The sequence below is a fragment of the Rhinolophus sinicus genome, linkage group LG12 (assembly GCF_036562045.2).
Source record: "Rhinolophus sinicus isolate RSC01 linkage group LG12, ASM3656204v1, whole genome shotgun sequence".
In the NCBI taxonomy this organism is placed as follows: Eukaryota; Metazoa; Chordata; class Mammalia; order Chiroptera; family Rhinolophidae; genus Rhinolophus; species Rhinolophus sinicus.
In genome coordinates, this window is record NC_133761.1 from 14,373,025 (window position 1) to 14,394,394 (window position 21,370).

The 21,370-nt window shown below is 34.2% G+C and overlaps 1 protein-coding gene across 2 annotated transcripts in view; it reads right to left on the reverse strand.

Annotated features, from left to right (window-relative positions):
• Window positions 1–397: 397 nt before the first annotated feature.
• MTBP (MDM2 binding protein) overlaps window positions 398–21,370 on the reverse strand; it is a 67,194-nt gene continuing 46,221 nt past the window's right edge. Inside the window, exons 15-22 of one of the 2 annotated variants that reach the window (XM_019716845.2) lie at window positions 19,857–19,974; window positions 16,753–16,908; window positions 13,899–13,994; window positions 5,864–6,130; window positions 3,873–4,122; window positions 3,129–3,242; window positions 1,430–1,495; window positions 398–876 (exon numbers count right to left, since the gene is read on the reverse strand). In XM_019716845.2, the coding sequence (XP_019572404.2) occupies window positions 838–876; window positions 1,430–1,495; window positions 3,129–3,242; window positions 3,873–4,122; window positions 5,864–6,130; window positions 13,899–13,994; window positions 16,753–16,908; window positions 19,857–19,974 (1,106 nt within the window). In that variant the 3' untranslated portion in view covers window positions 398–837. The remainder of the gene's footprint in view (window positions 877–1,429; window positions 1,496–3,128; window positions 3,243–3,872; window positions 4,123–5,863; window positions 6,131–13,898; window positions 13,995–16,752; window positions 16,909–19,856; window positions 19,975–21,370) is intronic. The other variant, XM_019716980.2, reaches the window with a different exon arrangement.

The window sequence follows — 21,370 nt, forward strand, 5'->3', positions numbered from 1 at the left end:
ATAATATAGGATATAAAATTTATGACACATTAAGTGAAAAGCAGGCTGTAAATTAGTACACACACATAAATACATATGCACACACACAACCCAAATTTTGAAAATATTTTTAAATAATTACATATATTTAAAATACATATATTGACAGTGGTTACCTACAGGTAATAGGGGGGGAATGTTGGAATTTTTTCATTCATCTTTGTAGTGCTTGCATTTTCCAGAATTTCTACAATGGGGAAAAGATATTTTTTTCTGGAAGTCTGTACTTAGTCATTTTCACTATGACTTATTTTCACAATTTCTGCCCCCTCTTCGTTTTTGATTCCAGATAAACACTAGTAGCTCCAACAGGGATGCTTCTACGGTAGTGGTAAGGGAAGATTGCTTTCTGTGTGAATTTTTTTTTTTGCCCATATTTTCTAAATCAGGAGGCATCCAATAAATTATGCCCTTGGAACACATGAGAAAAACCATTTGCACTCTCACTTGAACCTCAGTAATTTAAATAGCCCTAACAGACACATTCACCAAGAAATAAAGAAGTATATTTTTCTATTTATTGGAATAATTAAATAACCAAGAGTAAAACTTTTAAAACATATATACAAATATTAACTTTAAAAATTAAAATATAGTGAAACTATGAAATAGGTATACAATTAAAATACATTAACTGAGCATCCTCAAAACTATATAAATATGAGATATTTATGAAATTCTTTAGAGATGTAACATCTATTCTTGAATAAACTTTGAAATTTGTTTACAATGTTCAAACTAAGGGAAGAAAGCAGTAAGTAATAGCTCTTATAATTGTCCAATAAAAATGATCTTGTGTTATTTCTTGCTTGTCTTTTCTAATACCCATTCAATTACCTGGGGGAGGGGAGAAAAAAATAGGGTTATGGTTCATTTCTATTAAAAATGTAAGTGATAGAAAAGGATACTGTTAAAACTTCAAAAGAAAATGGTAGAAATTTTAAAATAAAAAGTGACAACTCAAAAATCTTAAAACATTTTATCTTAAAAACGCTTTTTATTTTCTGAGAGTACTTTCTGCTAGACTTCCACTACAGACTATAATAATTGTTCTCATTAGACAAAATGAAGATTCTGGTTTATTTTCTCACTTTTATCTGAAAATGTTTTCTAAGTGTCACTAGAAAAAAACCAAACTGAAAACAACTAATCAAATGGGTTAATTTTTCTAGCTCTTGGGATTTACTTTGTAATTTTTGTTTCTTAGCATCATTTTAGAAACTCTTGTTCACAGAGCAACCTAGTAAATACTACTAAATACTCTGCTTGCATACGTCTATTACTAAGTATTTTAAAGAGTGTTCTTACTGCATAGACAACAGCATCATAGCTACCCTGAAATCAAACAGCAATTTAACTGAACGTAGTTTTATGGGAATAATTTATTTACCTGTACAGCATTGTTGTTTGCTGCTTTCTTCATTTCTTCAAATAGACCCCTTGAAGTTTTAAGATCCTAAACATAACAAAATACAGCATTTTACCACTTGTACATTAAGTTACAGAGAACAGATTACTAAATAAACTTGAGATTTTCCTTTATGTTTTAGCATCTCTTGTGTTAGAAGCTTTCCTCAAAAGTCAGCTAAACCTTGGCTGTCCAGTTGTATCTAAAAATGAAGTACTGAGTCAGGTGGGTACAGGACTAACCGGGGCGGGGGGCATCACTTCCTAAATTATATAAATGTCTATATAAATGTCTATGTTGTACATGTGAAACTAATATAAAATAATACTGAATGTCAACTCTAATTGAAAAATAAATAGTCATGGGGATGTAAAGTACAGCATAGGGAATATAGTCAATAATGTAACAACTAGTGTCAGGTGGGTACTGGACTTATCGGGATGAGCACTTCGTGACGTAGATAAATGTCTAATCAACAGGTTGTTTGTATACTTGAAACAAATAAAAAAAAGAAAAATCCTGAAAAAAAAAAAGGAAATTGCATGAGATAAAAATCCATATCAAAAAATATTTTCATATTGATTACATGTTGAAATATTTTAGATATTTTATATTAAATAAAATATATTATTAAAAAATAAAAATTAGATACTGACAAACTTACTGGAAGCTCTGTCTTGTGCAGAGCTTGTATACTGGTGGCTTCATGAAGGAAGGTCATAAAGGGGCCACTGTGGCCCCCAATTCTTCTCTCCTCCAGAGACTATTTCCCAGAGAGGTGGTGGAGAGAACTATGTGTGATGGGCCTTGTAGATAACATGTGGGAGAAGAATGGGCGGAGCAAGTTGAAAGTTCCCGGGCTGACTCTGTGGATCCTTATTTAATTCCCGTTTCCGACCCGGCCCTTGCCCCTGACTTTCCATGATATTGGTGTCATCAATTCCTGAGTGTCTCAGAGGCTGTGTCAGATGAATTGGTTTGGTTCCCACTGGTATTCTCCCAGGCGGGCATTAAGGTCGTCACTTCTTTTACTCTGCTCTGCCACACTTCCGAGTAATTCCTCTCGTCAACAATGCCATAAAAACAACTCCACATTGTTTTCTTTCCTCTATTCTTGGTTTTTGTACTTTAATACTGTCTTTCTTGAGAGATTTCAGAAAGAAGGGGAACTGAATATATGTGGTCAATTTGCAATTTTAATCAGAGACCCACATAAAACTGTGATTCAAGTCAGAACCTCTTAAAACTGGAGATAATCTAACCACATCTACATGTACATTTTAGAAAACTGCTATCTGAGTCACTTATTTGTCCGATGTCCTACAACTAGCTGACAATGGATCCAAAATTAGAAACTGGGTGTTTTGATACTCAGTCCAGTGGCCATTTCACTATATACGAAAATTACTAATTAAGCATTTCTTGAAACTTATCATCAACTGAAGTCAAAGACTTGTTAGGAAAATACTGAGGATACCAATTAAAATGTAGTCTTCTGTGTGTGGGGACTAAAATCAAATAAATTTAAAATATTTTGGCTCCACTTTTTCGTCTCCATTAAAAAAAATCTGGAAATGTTATAATTAATGAGTGTGAAAAATACTCACTAAAGATTACTTCATGTCAAATAGGAACGTGAGAACATGACCTGAGTTTTGCCGTTAGTCGAGAAGACAGGTACCTTTAGGTAGAACTTGGAGATCTCAAACAGACGCTGGCTGCAGGCCGTGAAACACTCGTGTGCCTCCGCAATACCACGCTTCCTCAGGGTTTCAGCAACCACTTCTTTCAATATCTTGAATAGAACATAACATATGGCTAATATTTCTTAGAAAAGATACAAACATATTATTTCTGCTTTAGAGTTCAATTCTGTGAACGACATAGCCATGTATTAATAGCTATACTAAAGATAGATAAAAGATAGATATAAGCTCATTAAGACAAACCAATTGAGAAGAACAGAGACCTGAAATATATACACATGATCACACAGGTCACAGGATGATATCTGTTAGCAAGAGATGACTCGGGTATCTTAACAGAGAAATTTAAATCATAAGTTCTGAGTTGAAATCTGAATGTAAAAGTTATACACAGCTGGCATATCTACACATACAAGTGTATTTATTTCTTATTATGGAACATTTCAAACACTGAAAAGTAGAGAGAACATTTTGTAACAAATCCCTATCTCAATATATCTATAAATCAGCATCAAGAGGAGCCATTTGTGGCTAATTTTGTTTCATTTAGACTCTCGCCACCCACTTTCCCATTATCCTCCTTGGACCAGATTATTTTAAAGTAAGTTGTAGATACCATTCATTTCATTCATAAAATTTTTAGACATATACTTTAAATGAATCAAATAAAGGAATTTTTTCCCACAGAGAAGCCAGAGAGACAGGAAATGAACCTTTACCCGTGTATGTTTCTGTGATCTTGATTCCTTTCTTTGCCTCAGTGTTTTTGATTTGTGCACCCTTTTCAAACCTGAACTGGCCATTGCAGTGACGTTTGGAGCTTCACAGCTCGAAACTGGAACAGGTGGACAAGTCCCAGATAATGATCTCTGTGCCCACTGCTTTCTGGATGGCACCGCATGGTGGTGGTGACTAGAACTGCTGCTTGTCTGAGAAAGAAGAGAATCTGAACTTTCCGATTTCACAAGCCTATGGTGGGGGAAAATATTAAAAACAGAGATTAAGTGACTCAACAGGAGGTCCAGTTTCTGTCCTAAACGTTACAACTATACCCATTGAAACATAAGCCCAAGAAAAGCAAAATTTCTTGCTGCTACTGCCTGAAATAACCAATCGACATCACATGATACAGTTGCTCCCTTAGTTCTTCCACTGAGTGACTAAAACACAGAAGACAACTGATAACAAACTATTAGGTTGGTGCAAAAGTAATTGCGGTTTTTGCAATTATTTTTAACCTTTTAAACCGCAATTACTTTTTCACCAACCTAACAGAATTCCAGCTAATAGGAAAAGCAACAAGTAATATTACTGTCACCCTCCCCATCATTTACAATTTCTAACATAAATCAGCTATGGCATGCCAGGTGGTGCTATTTATAGACTCAGCACGCACCTGTTGAGTACTTCCACTTTTCTATTAAGGTAATTTTGACAAAGAAACCACAGCCTATACTTGTACCTATGCAACTACCTGTGCAAAATAAATAACAATGTTAACACAAATTCAAATAAAGCTATAAAACTGACTCTTGTTTCAATCTTTCTAAAATGTTTAAATTTCCTTTTACAAGACAGGGTCTCATATCCTTTAATTTTGCTAACCAAAGGGCCACAACATACTTTCTTTTCTTGAACATGTATCTCTTTATTAGTCTCAAGTCAGAAGAAAGAACTATTATTACAAAATACAGTATCCTAAATGTTAATGGATTTGCTTTTTAGCTTAGCTGGATCAGGTGTAAAAAGTACCATGAATTTGTAAAGTCCTCATGAAAATAAGTTATTCCGTATCAGGAAAATAGTATTCTTATACCATGTTTCCCCGAAAATAAGACCTAACCAGAAAATAAGCCCTAGCATGATTTTTCAGGATGACATCCCCGAACATAAGCCCTAATGCATCTTTTGGAGCAAAAATGAATATTTAAGACCCGGTCTTATTTTTGGGGAAGCATGATATTTTTAACTATTCAAAAAAAGATTTGAAAGTTTCTCTTTAACATATTTCACACTTTTTGGAAAGGTTAAACACAATAATAGTTTAAGGCTTGCTTTAGATGCCAAAGATCTAAATTTGACAAAGATTCTAAATATATATAAATTCAATAGACATTAGTGTTCCTTACACAAACTTCTAATTTTTGTTCAAGTATTTGGACATTTTACTTAGCCAGTAAAAAAAGTATCTAGGAAATTTCACATAATGTATTATTATGGAGGCTTTAAAGCTATATTTTATGTGAAACAAGTGCTTTTAAAATGGTGCCTCATGGAACCCCTTATTTGAGGGGCCAATGTGGGGAGGAAGCAGTGAGAGGAAAGAAAAGGACAAGCTGCCAGAGAACTGCCATCCCCAGACACCCTCTTAGAGAAACTCAGCTGCTTAATCTATTGGATAAGATCTCTAGTGTCCCGTGGCTTAAAATCTTTACAATCCGTAAATGCTTTACAATGCTAATGGACTGTATATTAGCATAGAAAGCAAGCAACAGTGTGTTTCTTCCAAGTCATTTCTTTTTATAACTTATAAGCAAATCACCAACAGCTCACAATAAAAACAAAATTCCTGGTATGGAGGAATTAATCTAAAATCTATGCAGAAAGCAGCTTAAAAATATGAACGGCTACCAGGAAAAAAAAAAAAAAACACCCAAAGGACTAAAGTACTTTCTGTGAAGATACTATTTTTATGTACTTAGTATATCACCTTTTATTGGGATAAAGGCAATTCAGATCTTTTGATCTCCTTTTCAATCGGGATACTTCGGTCCGGAGTTCACTCTGTAAAGCTTCTCCGTCAGGAACACTTCCAGGCTCTGACAAAGCTGCAGGAGATGGAAGAGGGCTCAACACAGTAGCTACTGGAAGACTTTCCCGGGTGCAGGTAGTTTGAGTTTCATAACGAATAAGACGAGACTGAAGTTCAGAAAATCCCCCATCTCTTTCTAAAGATTTCCGGTCATCCAAGCAGTATCTAAGGGAGAGAAAGATCATTAAAATCAAAGCCCTTATGACAGCAATGGGCTTTCCCCTGCCAATTAGCAAATAGCAAAACATTTACTTAAAGAGTTCTTATTTGACTTCCTAATTATTGGTAGAAGGTTGAGTGAATGGCCGACTTTTCTCACAAGCTCAGTTTTTTCTAGGCTGCTAGATGACACATTTGACGTATGCCTCCTCTTTGACTCTTTCTGGGCAACAGATTAAGTTAATCCTCTGGCTTACTTTCAAAATAATACAGTTCCTGTTTTAATACTTTTAAAATCTCTACCAACCTGATTTCTCAGCATGGCTGATATGTAGCAACTTCTGTCAGCAAGGGCACATTTATTTTCAACACAAAGATTAAAAGGGTATGAAGGCATCTAAACTGGCTCACCAAACACAGCTCAGAACAGTCCGTATTTTTTTCATCGAAACTCTCTGTCCACCTTATTGACTGATTGCCAGATTGTCCTTGAAGCACTTTGGCTGTCTCTGTGCATCTAGTTTCTGGCTAAATCTGACTGAAGGCATCAGTGAGATGTTAGCTCAGAGAAATGCTACGTTGTTAAGTACAACAGTGAAGCATATCGGGAAGATCGCCTGTGAGGTGTGTGACTTTGGAAAGCTCTGCACTGTCTCCCCTGCTACAGCTGCAGCAAGGAAGCACAAATGGTTTCATATATGCGACGGCAGGACTAGAAAAATTAAAACCTTTCTCTGTGATCTGTCCTCTTCACTTGTAAAATTCTAAGATGCTCCCTAAAATCACATTTTGTGTCCATAAGCCTTTTGTTCAACTCCCAAGCAGTGTATCGCTACCCAAACATCTGATTGATTGCCTGATGGAGGTTTTAAGGACTTCCTGTCTCTCTCTCTCTCCCTGCGATACTTTCCTATTTGGTTTCTAAGCGTACAGACCAGGGAGACAGACTCCCTGGATTTAAATCTGGCTCCACCACTGACTAGCTGTGTGAACTTGGCCAAATTACTTAACTTTGTCTCTGCTTCTGTTGCCTTGTCAGCAGAACGAGATTTATAGCAGGGATCTCAAAGAGCTATTGTGAACATTCTTTGAATGGGTACAAGTTAGCACTTAGAATCCGTGCCTGGAGCACGCAAGCAAAGTGGTCAATAAACGTACACTGCTTCTGTCATTGTTGTTGTTATAATAATAATTATTATTGTTATTGTTATTATTATTTTATCATCATCATCATCATCACTAGGTTTATTTTATACCACAGCATATCCTATAGTATGCTGATAAAATACATAGTATAGCCAGGATTTAACCCCAGGTTGATGGCTTCAGAGCCTGATTTGAACCAATGTATTTCAGTATACTATTCTTAGGTAAAGTGCAAGGATTATCTTACTCAGAGGTCAGTCCATAGCTGAACATTAGAATCATCTGAAGAACTTTTAAGAAATATTGGCACCTGGTGTACATGCCCAGAGTTTCTGATTTAATAGGTCTGGGGTGAGACCCAGTCTTGGATATTCTTTTAAAAGCTGTCTAGGTGAATCTAAAGTGTAGCTAGGACTGAAAAATCTCTAATCTAACCCAATAGTCTAACAGTGGAGAAAACTATTGCCTAAGTCAGAATGTTAACTGGTGGCAGAGCACTGACTAGAACCTAGGTTTCTCAATTCTCTAGTATTCTTTCTAGTTTGTTGTTTAATAAAACATTTCATGAAAAATCAGCAGCAATCCTAAGGATTACTGATGAGTCCTACTTCTGTAATGGACCTCTGATTGGATCTAGGGTAAAATTAAGCACCATGGATGTTAAGAAAGGTTCTAGGCAAGAAGCAATGTATACACATCTGCAATAATGTAAAATGTATACACATTGCAATAACGCAAAAAAAAAAAAAGTGTAATGTAATACTTGAGTAGCCTCTGGGGAATTTTTGAGAGAAAAGATGACAATCTTGACTCTAAATGAGTACTTTTTCTTACTCTAAGATTTTGATACTAAGACACAGAATTTTTCTTTCAGTTTTAACATCTCTTGATCGTATCTGTCCATAATATCCCTTCAACTCACTTTTGGGCACTGTGCATGTTGACTTTAATTGCCATTTAAAATGTCTTCAAAAAGATTATACTATGATTTGTCATTGAAACAAGTTACTGAGTAAGTAATAAAGGAACAGAAACAGAGCAGCAGAGTGTATATTTGATATTAGTGAAGTAAATATGGATTGCTGGATGAATGACTACAGTTTCATATTTTCTTGCAAAACAATAACTAAATGCTGTATGCATCCCAAGGAAGGAAAATACCTATAAAATTAAGCTGTTTTTGTCGTGTAAATACAAAACAGACACGATACTGCCTACCCCACACCAAACAATGCCAATGAATGCACGAGAAACTGTTAAAACGCCTGGGACAGACGAAAGAAAATTCAAAGCAACAAGAGGCTGATGTGAACAACTGATTGTCACAGTTTGTCAGCAGAGTTTAATTTGTTGTTAAAGAAAGCAGTGCATCTTACAATCAATGGTATCTTATACCCAAGGATAGAATAGATAAGTGAAAAAAACCAATAGGCCATCAGTGGATATGCTTCACTTTGCCTTAAGAAACATTGATTTGCAGTTGAGCAGTTCATATATTTTTCCCAAATATTCCTTACGTCATAGTAGAAGAAGAGCCCAAGGATTCCAAAGGCTTACAGCAAACACAGGAAGAGAGAACTTTCCTTGTGGTTTCCTATTTACTTTAAAATTTCACTTGAATTTTGTTTCTACTCCACAATCTATGTTTAACATAAATAGACACCCCACTCCATGCAATGCACACAAATCTTGAAAACAACGCACGTTTCTGGATTCACTTTGCTCACTTATTGCAAATTCATTAGTTCAAGCTCAATGCCCCAAGCTTAACTAGCATAAATTTATAAAGAAAACTCAGTCACAGCTAGATTTATTTCTTTATGGAGGTAGGCAATAGACGAGAAGAAAACTATTCTTTTATAATGAATCAGAATTTCATAACATTATACCTGTATAAATAAATAAACCTCTGCGTCGATTTAGACCAATCAGGAAATGATGCTCAAATAACTCTTAATTTAATACTTTGATAAATGATCATGAAGAATGATCATTTACATTTCTATGTACCATTAAAATTTATCGATAGTAAACTAAAAACAACAGAAGAAAAAAATAGGGAGATAAGACTCAGAATAGTCAAGACTAAACTACAGCATTTGGGGAAAAACAGTCAAAAACATGGTTATGTGATGGATACTTCAGTCATCAGTTAAAATGGAATTATTATAGCTTATTCCATTCAAATCAGTGCTTCAGTGAGTCTGTAGGGCTGAAGAGGAGAAAAGCACGTGTTTCATGGGGTTGATATGCTGACCATGCAGCCAAGAAAATAAAATGTTAATACTCGTTAGTACATTTTCTCAGTAGAGTTGATCATTATTGTTGATCACAGTAATATAAGCACTAGTTACTGTTTTAACTTTCAGACTCAAGTTATACACAAAGCATCTTCAATGCTTATTAGGTTCCACTAACAGATTAGGAGGCCCTAAAATTCTTATCAAACAAAATGGGAGAAATGCTGCTTTATAGCTGACGAAATATGAAATAGACGTTTAGATATATTACTTAAAAACATAAAAATAAACAGCAGAAAACTCAAATTGAGAAAGGAAACCAAATCCTTGTCTTTCATAGTAGGGAGTCAATAATATTTTATATGGGAATATTAAAAATATTAATGGAAGGGGATCCTTTAGAATAAGAGTGGCAACCACCAGAGAAACTAAAATCAAACAAATGCAACACTTGTTTCTGAAAACTGGAACTGGAGGTAAGGAGTAATAAAGGAATTGCTGGTTTTTATTATAAACTGTTCTGTAATACTTAATTTCTAGGTCTTTAATAAAATAACAAAGAAGGGAGAAAACAAAAATATATCCTATTAAGCAAAATATTATATACTTGAAAAAAGAAGCGCCTACTTAAATTTGACTAGGGTAAATTTAGAGCAAACAAAAAGTTAAATCTGTAATCATTGTACAAATGGGTATGTAGCTAAAAATGTGAATAGTTTAAATAAAAGGTTTACCTAAATTTAAATTTATTTGGGAAACATATCTAACATTTTGATGTTAAAGAGAAAAGCATAATCCTCTCAAAGAAGGAATTCTTTCCTCAAATATCGGAAATGAAAAGCTTGAACAAATGGCATTTCTTATCTTTTTATGATTCAGGGGTGATGCCTGTTGTTAACAAAACAATTTAAAATTCTTACGTGAACCACTTAGAAGTACCATTTCATGTGGTACTTCTTTCAGAAATGACGCATTAATGGATGTTGTAGTTCCCATTGCTCATTTTAAAGTCCTCAAATTCCACACTCAGACAGACATTTAATGTCTTAGTTTAATGTTGCTTGTTATGCTGAGTAGTATTGCTTTGTATACATATACCAGTTATTTATTTCCTCTCCTATTGTACACCTAGGCTATTTCCCAATGGGACTATTATGAATACAATTGCTCTGTATAATCTTGGACAAGTCTTCTTGTGAAGTTATGATTTCATTTCTCTTAGGCAAATACCTAGTAATGGAATTGCTGAGAGATAGGGTCTGAGTATGTTTAGTGTTATAAGAACCTGCCAGACCCTTTTCTGAAGTAGACATATCATTTTATATTCCCACCGACAACATATGAGAGTTCTGATTATTCCATATACTTGCCTATAATTTATCAGTCTTCTCAATGTTAACCATTTTAGTCGGGGCACAGAATTTTATTTTAGGATGTACTATAATTATTTAACCAAGCCCTTAAATTTAGACATTATTTTTAATGTTTCTTATTTTAAATAACACTGAGAACAAATACCCTTGCATAATAATTCAGTGTATATCACTAATTTTTTCATTAGGCTAAATTAATCAATCAGTTGTTATAAACATTTGCAAATTTTTCTATTCTACATTTCTTGCTAAGATTACTTCTGATATATATGGTTTTACTTGCTATTTTGAATGGGTTCTGTTTCATTGTGTTTAAAATTGGAAATGGCTGGTTAGAGAAAAACTGTGCTTTTTATGTGTATCTTATCATTGGCCATTTTACAAATTCTCCCACTACTTCTAATAGTCTTTCAGGTCTCTACTTCTGTTGGTTTCCTTATTAATACATATAACTCCTTTAAACTCTTTACTTTTCCTTATTTTAATTCATTGGCTAAAACTAACAAAACAATGGTTTTAAAAAGAAAACTGGCAACAGCAGGTATCTTTTCTTGCAAGTGACTTGAATGGATGTTTAATTTTGATGCTTGAAAATAAAGTCACTGAGGAGTTTGTCCCTAGTGTCAAACTTTACATCAATATTCCTTAAATGAAATAAACACTATTTAAATATAGCAAGGAATCTAAAAAAGTCCTAGAATGACTTGTTGGGTGGTGACCTTCCGTATTTTTTAAAATTGCACTACAAGCCACCTACTGTGTTTCCCCGAAAATAAGACCTAGCTGGATAATCAGTTCTAATGCGTCTTTTGGAGCAAAAATTAATGTAAGACCTGGTCTTATTTTACTGTAATATAAGACCGGGTCTTATATAATATATGATATATGATATGATATGATATGGTACAATATAATACTGGATCTTATATTAATTTTTGCTTCAAAAGACACATTAGAGCTGATGGTCTAGCTAGGTCTTATTTTCGGGGAAACACGGTAACATGCCTAAGCTAAAAGCACTGAAGAAATTCTTATTTCCATCCTCATCCCCAACATCTAATTGGCTTCCCAAGTTCTTTCCATAGCTCCTATTTGTATTTTCCTTCCTATTTTCACTATCTTGAGAGTATTCTAGCCTTTCAACATCTCTTGCTTGAAATATTTCAATTTATCAAAGGACAATGAGATTTCTTTCAATGAAACAAACCCAAGCATATAATTTCATGCTTTAAAAATAAAGGGTTTTTACTGTAAAGATCAATCTCCCTGCCAGGTCAACTATGGTCTTCACGACTACATAATTTGGTCTCATTATAACACAAAATACTTATTATTCTTATGAAAAAACAAAAATGCTATTTCCTTAAGTCAGACAGAAAAAGCAGAGAACCATGTGATTTCACTGATATGTGGTATATAAACCAAAAACAACAAAAGAATAAGACAAACAAATGAGAAACAGAAACTCATAGACACAGACAATAGTTTAGTGGTTACTAGAAGGTACGGGGGGTGGGGGGTGAGAGATGAGGGTAAAGGGGATCAAATATATGGTGATGGAAGGAGAACTGACTCTGGGTGGTGAACACACAATGGGGTTTATAGATGATGTAATACAGAATTGTACCCCTGAAATCTATGTAATTTTACTAACAATTGTCACCCCAATAAATCAAAAAAAAAAAAAAAATGCTATTTCTTCTTCCTAGAATCTATACCTCTGTACCTCTCTCCTCTCCCAGATAGTCCCTTTCTGCCAGGTAAACTACCATTCCTTCTTTCAAACATCGTTCAGACATCCTCTCAAATTCTCTCAAATATTTCCTGACGCTAATTTGCTCCATCCACTGGGCAATTATATAACTGTCTTCTAACACCATTTATACTCTACTGAAATCATGTATGTTTTTCTTTCTTTCTCCCCTAATAGAGTATGTGCTAATTAATGGCAGCAATAGTCATCTTACAGTCTTTTGTATCTTTAGCCCCCGAGTGAATGACTGTCAGTGAAGTATTTTTAAAGCTTGTATGAAACAAAGAATAAGTTCACAAAAGCCAATCGAAAAGTATGTTTCAGTTTTTCCCCAATAAACTTAAAGTTGCTTCTTAAAGATTAAGGTAAAATCAAGTTATTTTCTATTTTCATTGATAGAAAATCAATATAAAATATTTTGCTTTAAGAATGTGAAACATCTTACAAAATGAATTACTCAGTTCTTGAAAATTCATCATAAAATATATCATCACCACCATTCCATTTCCTGTCCTTGTGAAAACGGTAGATATGAACGAGCTCTCAGAAACTGCTAATATCTTTAAGCAAGAGAATCCTTTGACATTTTATTCAAACTGGTCAGTACAAATTCTATCAAAATGCACACATAATTAACATGCTACAAATGGGAAAATATTCTATCTAATAGTTTCTGAGCAACTAAATGTAATTAGTGAACAGGGAATATTAATATGACCAGTACTATAAATACATTTATAACGTAGGGACCAAAATAATTTTGATTAAAATATCTAGTGAGTAATAATAGGATGTTTGAATGCGATTAAACTGAATTATTATCCAATCACTTTTTTTTTTTAAATAGAAGACAAATTATTTGTGTACGTACTGCTTTGTTTTTTGATATAGCGTGTTTCCCTGAAAAAAAAGACCTAGCTGGACCATCAGCTTTAATGCATCTTTTGGAGCTAAAATTAATATAAGACCCAGTCTTATTATATATTATATTATATTATATTATATTATATTATATTATTATTATTATTGTTATATAAGACCCAGTCTTATAGTAAAATAAGACTGGGTCTCATATTAATCTTTGCTCCAAAAAACACATTAGAGCTGATTATCCAGCTAGGTCTTATTTTCAGGGAAACACGGTACTTTCTCTTTGGCTCTATATCTCGATTTATACCATTTTATTAGTCACTCTTCACACTCACAGACGATAAGCTACATCAGTAACACGCAGAAGAGTAAAGTGTAAATCAAAAACTTACTCAATTCCATGATAATGACATACTGAAGCTTTTTCAAATGGTAAAACCCGAAGTTTCCGAGGACTAAGTTCTGGTGTCAGAACAAAAGTTTTTTCCCTGCAACAAAATTGTTTTATTTGTATTTAAAGTTTATTTAGTGAAAGAGAAAAAGTTTCAGAAAGTGTCTAAACAAAGAAATGTGACTTCCTTCAGTACAACTGAATCTGACATGGGATAAAAAGTAAGTTGTATCAGACCTTAGAAAATGAAGCAGGGGTAGGCCTGTGGATTTTATCACCTACATTTTCTGTAACCCAAGTTTCCAAAGTTATGATGCTACTTATTTCATAAAAGTATTCTGAGAAATGGATAAATCAAGAATGGAAAATCATTTGAGGTGGAAATTCAAAAAGCAGCATTATTCTGGAAGGATTTTTTTTCCTTAGTGTAATAAACTAATGATTATACATTTAGTTCCATTCTTTTTTACAGGGGAATGATTAAGTCAACTTGAATCTTTGGTAACAAAAGAGATATTTAATTCCTACTATAACATATGAAGGACCCAGATCTTTCTTTAACTGGGAATGTAGTCATCTTGACACCTACTTTAAGAGTCAGCAACCATTTAAATATTGGAGCGTTTTAGAGGCTAACTGCTGACTTAAGTTCTTCTGGGATAGGTTTTCAATCAGTAGGTACGTTAAAATCAATCATATGGTGAGCTTACGGGAAATGGTCATGCTCAGCCCCTTCCATATCCAGACCTGCCAGGGGCATATAAAAATCTCGGGAAGAAGGTCACTGCAATTAGGTTCAGCTCTCCCGGTTATTCTAATAGGTGCCCGCCCTCCTTCTCTGCCTGAATTGGGAGGCACTATTCTAATGGACTGGATTATATTCCTGAAGCTCAGAACAGGTTAGCTGGGAATGGAAGAATTATGCATCAATGGTCTTTACACAGTAATAGACAGAATGAAGTATCAGAGGCTTGAATTCAGAAGACTTAGAAATGGCACACAGAAAGGCAAGTAGACAGTAGAGTACCAAGAATAAATTCACTATCACATTTTTCCTCCTATGGCATTAGGAAAGAAACTGCCCACTTTGCCACAGAAAATTATCTAGGGTATTATGACAAGCATCTAAAATTATTACATTAAAATATAAGACACATGCTGATTAATAAATTCTAAAGGACAGAATTTATATTCTAATGCATTTATTTAAAGTGTTCCACAAAAAGTAGCACTAATAAATTGCAATGACCCCAGTGGCTTGTTGACTGAGCATAAAAGTGAATAATTTTGTAATATATAATAGAACTCTTGAGGTCCCTAGAATTTCAGTGATTACCCTTGCCATGCTGTATTCCATTTCTGATTTCAATCCCTCTCAGTAACTTTATCTTTTTTGTTTTAATTTTACTCAGACCTTGTTCTTTCTAAAAGAAACATTTTAACCAACATGTATTTTGTCAATGTTTAATATTTCTTTGGTGTATATACACAGGAGTCAGGCCTGTACTTTAATTTAGTACAGCGCTGTGAATGGCTCCTTGCATAGGTAGACACTTAATAAAATCCACAGGTTCTTAATTCAGTGCCATGAAAGCTCATTCTTCAACTTTAACATTAATAGAAGATACATTTGATAAGGACGCAGTTCTTTACTAACATCAAAGAACCGTATCAAACTTTCCTAAATCAATCATCTGTAAACTAAAGAAAGAATTAAACACATCTCCCCTACAACATTGCATTTACAAAGACATCTGGTCAAAAACAGTAAAATGTAATGTACATAATTCAGTTTTAGCAAACCCATCTGACTGCCAGTTCATGCTTAGTGATTTAGAAGGACAATATTCCAAAACTAAATAGATGAAAATGTGTATACACTTCTTCACTTTTGTGATTCCCACAGAAAAGGAAAATGACTCCAAAATTACATAATTTTTATGTCATTAAAACCATTAAGTCATTAAGACCCAGAGTCTCTCTTTCCCCCCCCGCCCCCCCAGTGAACATCCACATTAAGGAAATCTGCTCTATTATTGTCTTTTAGATATAACTACCTTCAAATAGATGCCTCCAAAATTTACCTTCAAAATCAGTATTTGCCAAAACAATCTTTGTAAAAGCAATCAAAATTATCTATAATTTTTAAGGTCCTTTGGAAGGTTTTCAAAGCAATGGATTAACAACTAAGAAGAAGTTGGGGTAGTAAACAAATTAGTAAAATCTCACTAGTATTTGATGTCACAATTTTAACTGTAATTAAGTCAACTTTAGCAACATCCAGTTTTTACCAACTAGTAACTTAGTGGAAGTTGTCTTGGAAGTCAAATTAGTTATAAATTATTCATGTAGACACTGAGTTCTTACTTGGTAATGTTATAGTTTCAAAAGCATTTTTATTACACTTTCCTGTTCTCTCAGTTGAAAGACTGCTTTTTGCTACTATTACGCATGACTGACAATGTCATGACAAGTACACAGCAGCAAAATCAAAACTACAGAGTCACAGAAAAGAGAATGAAAATATATACATATTTGCAAGTCAAATCATATTTTTCCCTTGAAAAATACTGTCCTTTGTATACAAAGTAGAAGCTACTGACTTTTACAGGGACTGGGCTGAGATCGCTCTTATTATTCCTGTTCCCCTTCTATTCAGTACCACAAAACAGCAGGACATTTGGCTACAGTAAAATGTGAGGATGAAGGAAGGCCAACTGACAAAGACTGGGATCCAACTTGTGAATTCTGCCTAAGCGGCACAGGACATCAATTAACTGGGGAAATGAGATGCAATGTTTTTCAAATGATTTTTTTGAAAAAGATTAATTGGAGATTATAAGTTTATCACTTACCCCTTTTGAATCTGTAAAGGTTGAAGATCTCCAATTGGCAATCCATCTGAGGTAAAGAATTTCAGCAATTCTTTAGCATCCAATAATGTGATTGAATCCCGTGCACCCTCTTTATGGCCCAGCAACTGTTCAGATGAACAAGGTAAGGAACCGGTTCTGGAAAAATAATGTTATGCAGATTCAATGAAAGTGGATTAGAGTTCACCACAGTCAGGAAAAGATGGCACAGGCAGAAACCAGAAAAATGTACAAATAAAACTGAAGATCTATATATTTGGGAAGAAAATAAAGGAAAATCTCTGCAAATCATTTAGTATCAAAGTGTATTTTAAAAAACCTGTAGGTCACAGTGAAACTTACAGTTACCATATCAACATGATTCTCTTCTACTGAACTAAAATGGACATAATTATGTTCTTTATAAATGGCAGCACGCTTTATTATTTAGTACTGTGAAGTTATCAAGTCTATAAAATTTAAATCAAAACTTTCTTGTATGTTCTGGAACCCCACAATATTGTAAATTTCAAGAGTAGAGACTGGATGTTCCAGTTTTCTATGAACTTGAAAGATTACTTGAAGCACAGCCATGAAATAAGGCAGTAATCAGAAATCTCTCCAAGGTCTCTTCTAGCCATGATTATGACATTATGAATAAGCACTGGGTCTTTATTATACCTAAAATATATGCACACCTTTATACTTTTCAAACTACTTTACATACACTACATTCCTTTTTTTAAAAAAAATAAATTTTCCTGGGGAATATTGGGGAACAGTGTGTTTTTCCAGGGCCCATCAGCTCCAAGTCGTTGCCCTTCAGTCTAGTTGTGGAGGCGCAGCTCACTGGCCCATGTGGGAATTGAACCCACAACCCTGCTGTTCAGAGCTTGCGCTCTAACCCACTGAGCCATCCGGCCACCCCAACACACACTACATTCTTCATTCCCTTGAAAAAGACAGCATGCGTCTCACCTCCAAATCAAGTTAACACCTGAAAATAAGTACTTTGGAAAGTGAAAATCAGCATACCAGGCCTAAAAAACAATCATGATGCCTATTTTTCAGATAAAGATACTAACAGACAATAGTTTACCTTACAGACCCAGGGTGACACAGCTATTTTAAATGACTGCGTCAGAAGTCGACTAACTCTGAATGAAGTACTATTTCTACTGTATCACTCTATAAACCCAAAAAGCTCTTAGAAAATTTTAAAAACAGGAAAAAGAAAAATGCTTTAGATTCAGAGAATGTGAAAGGTTTTATCAAGCACTGAGTCACAGATCACGCGATGGCTTTATGTCACAAAGCATAAATAAAATCTTTCAACGTCGGCACAGAATATTAATTTCCTGACTTTATATCAATTCAACTATTTCCTGATTATTTTATTACTCAAATCAAGCATTTTTACTGATAATTATATGATTAAAATGTTGACAATATGGGTTACTACTTACATTTCTATACACTAGGGATCAATGATATACCGACAATAACACTTTCCCCTTCCCATGCCCGTTATTTTTTAAATTGAAAATACAAATCTAATAAAAATAGTCAAACAAGAAAATAATCAAATATGTTCTATGAACTTTATACTCTAGGAGGGCAAGAACTACATTATGAGTTTAATTTAATTTCTATATAGCTATTCTCTAATAGTAACTCACAAAGGTTTCTTAATGAAAATTAATCTCAATCATTTTACAAGCTGGATGTAATGGGGAAATGTATAATTTGCATTTATATAGAATCCTGGAAACAAGGATATCAAAGCAATTTAAAATCCTGTTTGTGATAAATTACACTACTAAAATATGTCAGGTTAAAAAGAACAAAAACCAAAACACTGACAACACTTTATTTTGTTCGGTGTTTTCCAGCTTACAAAGTATTTTTTCATTCATTATCTCACTAAATTTTCACAACTTGAAGTAGCACTGGGACTGTCTTTCTCATCTTAAAGATGAGGCAACAAAGTCACACAACAGGTGACTGATTTTGTCTAAAACCAAATTCTTAGGACTTCTGAATTTCACCAGGGAATGGTCTTTCATTCTCCAGTTAAACCTGTTTTAACACAAAACATATCCTTAAAATATGCAATATTACTTTTGTCCACAATCAAGAATTTGAAGGTATCTCTCCATATTTTGATGACGTGCATGGCCCTATATGTCTAAATGTTTCACTCATTTATCCATTACGTCTCAGCTCAAATGTAACCTCCTTAGAGAGCTGTCCCTGACCATCCAACCTTATTCAATTTCCACCACCTTCCTCCCCTCAACAAGTAAAATTATTAGCCCTCAGTCCCTTTGTTTCTTTTATTCATTACACAGAGTAATTAATAATCATTGTATTTACTTGTCTGGTTATTTGTTTTCTTTTGACTGTCTCTCCCATTAAAAGGTAAGCTCTAAGAGGAGAGCCTGACACATAGTTGATGCTCAATAAATATCTATTGATATATATGAGCAAAATGTTATAGCAACTCTTACATGTTATCAAAAGGGGCTAAAAGTGAAAATGTGATTTGAAATACTTTGGAGGAAGGTAATGTAAGAGAGCTAAATTCTTCGTCTTTCACTCCATCATTCAAGAAATGTATTGAGTGCCTAAAATGTACTGAACTAAAATAAACAAACAAATACATTCTGCCTCATATTTAAAACATGTAGGAATATAAAGCAGGAATAGTTTCAAGTGGCTCAAAGGAGAGGAACACTTTTACTTCATTGTATATGCTCCTGTATTGTTTAAATATTTCTTATCTATTCATAGACTATGTAACTCTATGGATGGTAGTCTGAAAAGCCATTCACTAAAATGTTAACTGTGATTATCTACCCCCGGAAAGTACAAATAGAAGGAAGGAGAAGAAGAGTATTTTCTCAACATACCACTGTAATGCCCTAGCTCGCTCGCTCTCTCTCTCTCTCTCTCTCTCTCTCTCTCTCTCTCTCTCTCTCTCCCCTTATAGCAGTTACGCATATATTTCTCTTACAATAAAACTACAAAAAAATTAGTATCTGATAAACACAATGTCAGAAGAAAAAAAAAGTTCGTTTAAAAATACTGAGCTGTTTAAATACTACCTCATTTTTTGTTTCGTTTTTTCAAACATTTCCAGATTTTGAAGAACATGCCTTTCAGGCCATTCCAGGGGATTGGTTTCCATTTGACTTGAAGTAATAGGTTCTAGTGGACTGGTGTCTAAAGAGAAAGGAATACACATAAGCACCGAAAAGTATTAACCTACTGAATTTTGCTATGTAAGAATGTATTATGTAGATACATCCATCCATCTGTGTGTGTATAAAGGGATGTTGGATTCACTGTACAATCCTTACCTCAGGCATTTATTAAGGTTATCTCTGACGGCCTGAACTGTGCAAAATGCCACAGAAAAGGTTTTCGCAAACAAAAAAAGTCACTATTATTAAGCTTTATTTATTTTACTATCACCTCAAAATCAAAGTGCATCATACCAAGACCTATATTAAGTCCCTCAGCTCCTAATAAAGAGTCCTGTGACCATTCTATCCTAGTTAGATTCCTTTCCTTGAAATTCATATTTAGTTATTTAACCAAAAAATACACAGCACTTACTTCATAAAAGGCAACTTTCTAATAAGCAATTTAGGAATAATTTATTTAATCCTCATAACAACCTATGTCATTGCTAATTTAAAAAACCCAAAAAAACTAAGGCTCAGAGAGGTTAGAAAACTTACCCAAGGTCACACAGCAAGCAAGCTGCAAAGCTGGGATTCAAACTTCTTAATCTTGCTCCAGAGCCCATGCCATGACCGAGAGCTATTCTCTCTCCCTTACTGAACACACCCTCCATTTACAAGTAACCATAGACTGCCTCCAACACCTTTCAAATTACCCCACACTACTATTTAACTTTGGCACTGATATGTAACAATGACGGTAATGATAATACAAATGACAACTCTAACAATTTTGGGGGCATTTATTGTGTTCTAAGTGTTTTATATGTATCAACTCATTTAATCCTCGTAATAACTCTAGTAAGTGGGTAATATTATTATCCCCATTCGAAACGTGAAGAAACAGAGGCAAGGCATTCAGCAAACAAGCTACAAAACTGAGTTTGAAACCCTGGCAGTCTAGCTCCAGGACCTGGGCTTAGAACATGGCACTAAAAGCTGCATGTATATTTTGCTTTCCAAATAGATCATACGCCTGTTGAAAGCCAAGGATTCCAATTTTAACTTCATCGTGTACCTTCATGGTGTCAAACAGACAAAAGGTACTCAACAAACATTACTGTTAACTTGATGTTTCAATCGTTTTCTTATCAATCTATGGAATAAAAATGATTCTCATAGAATTAAAAACAAAAACTATCCCGTACATTTAAAATGCCAGGCATCTTCAATTGCTTTCTTGTTAGATCTTGAGAAGCTTCACTCTATTCAAATTCATCACAATAATAAGAACCAGGAAAATAGAAATACGAGTTAATATAGAAATGATTTCCTGCTCCCTAAGCAAAGTTTGGTAACTTCCTGCTCTAATGAATGGCAAATGTTGCAGCATCTTACTATGTGAAGTTTTAACTATATTATATTCACTGGGT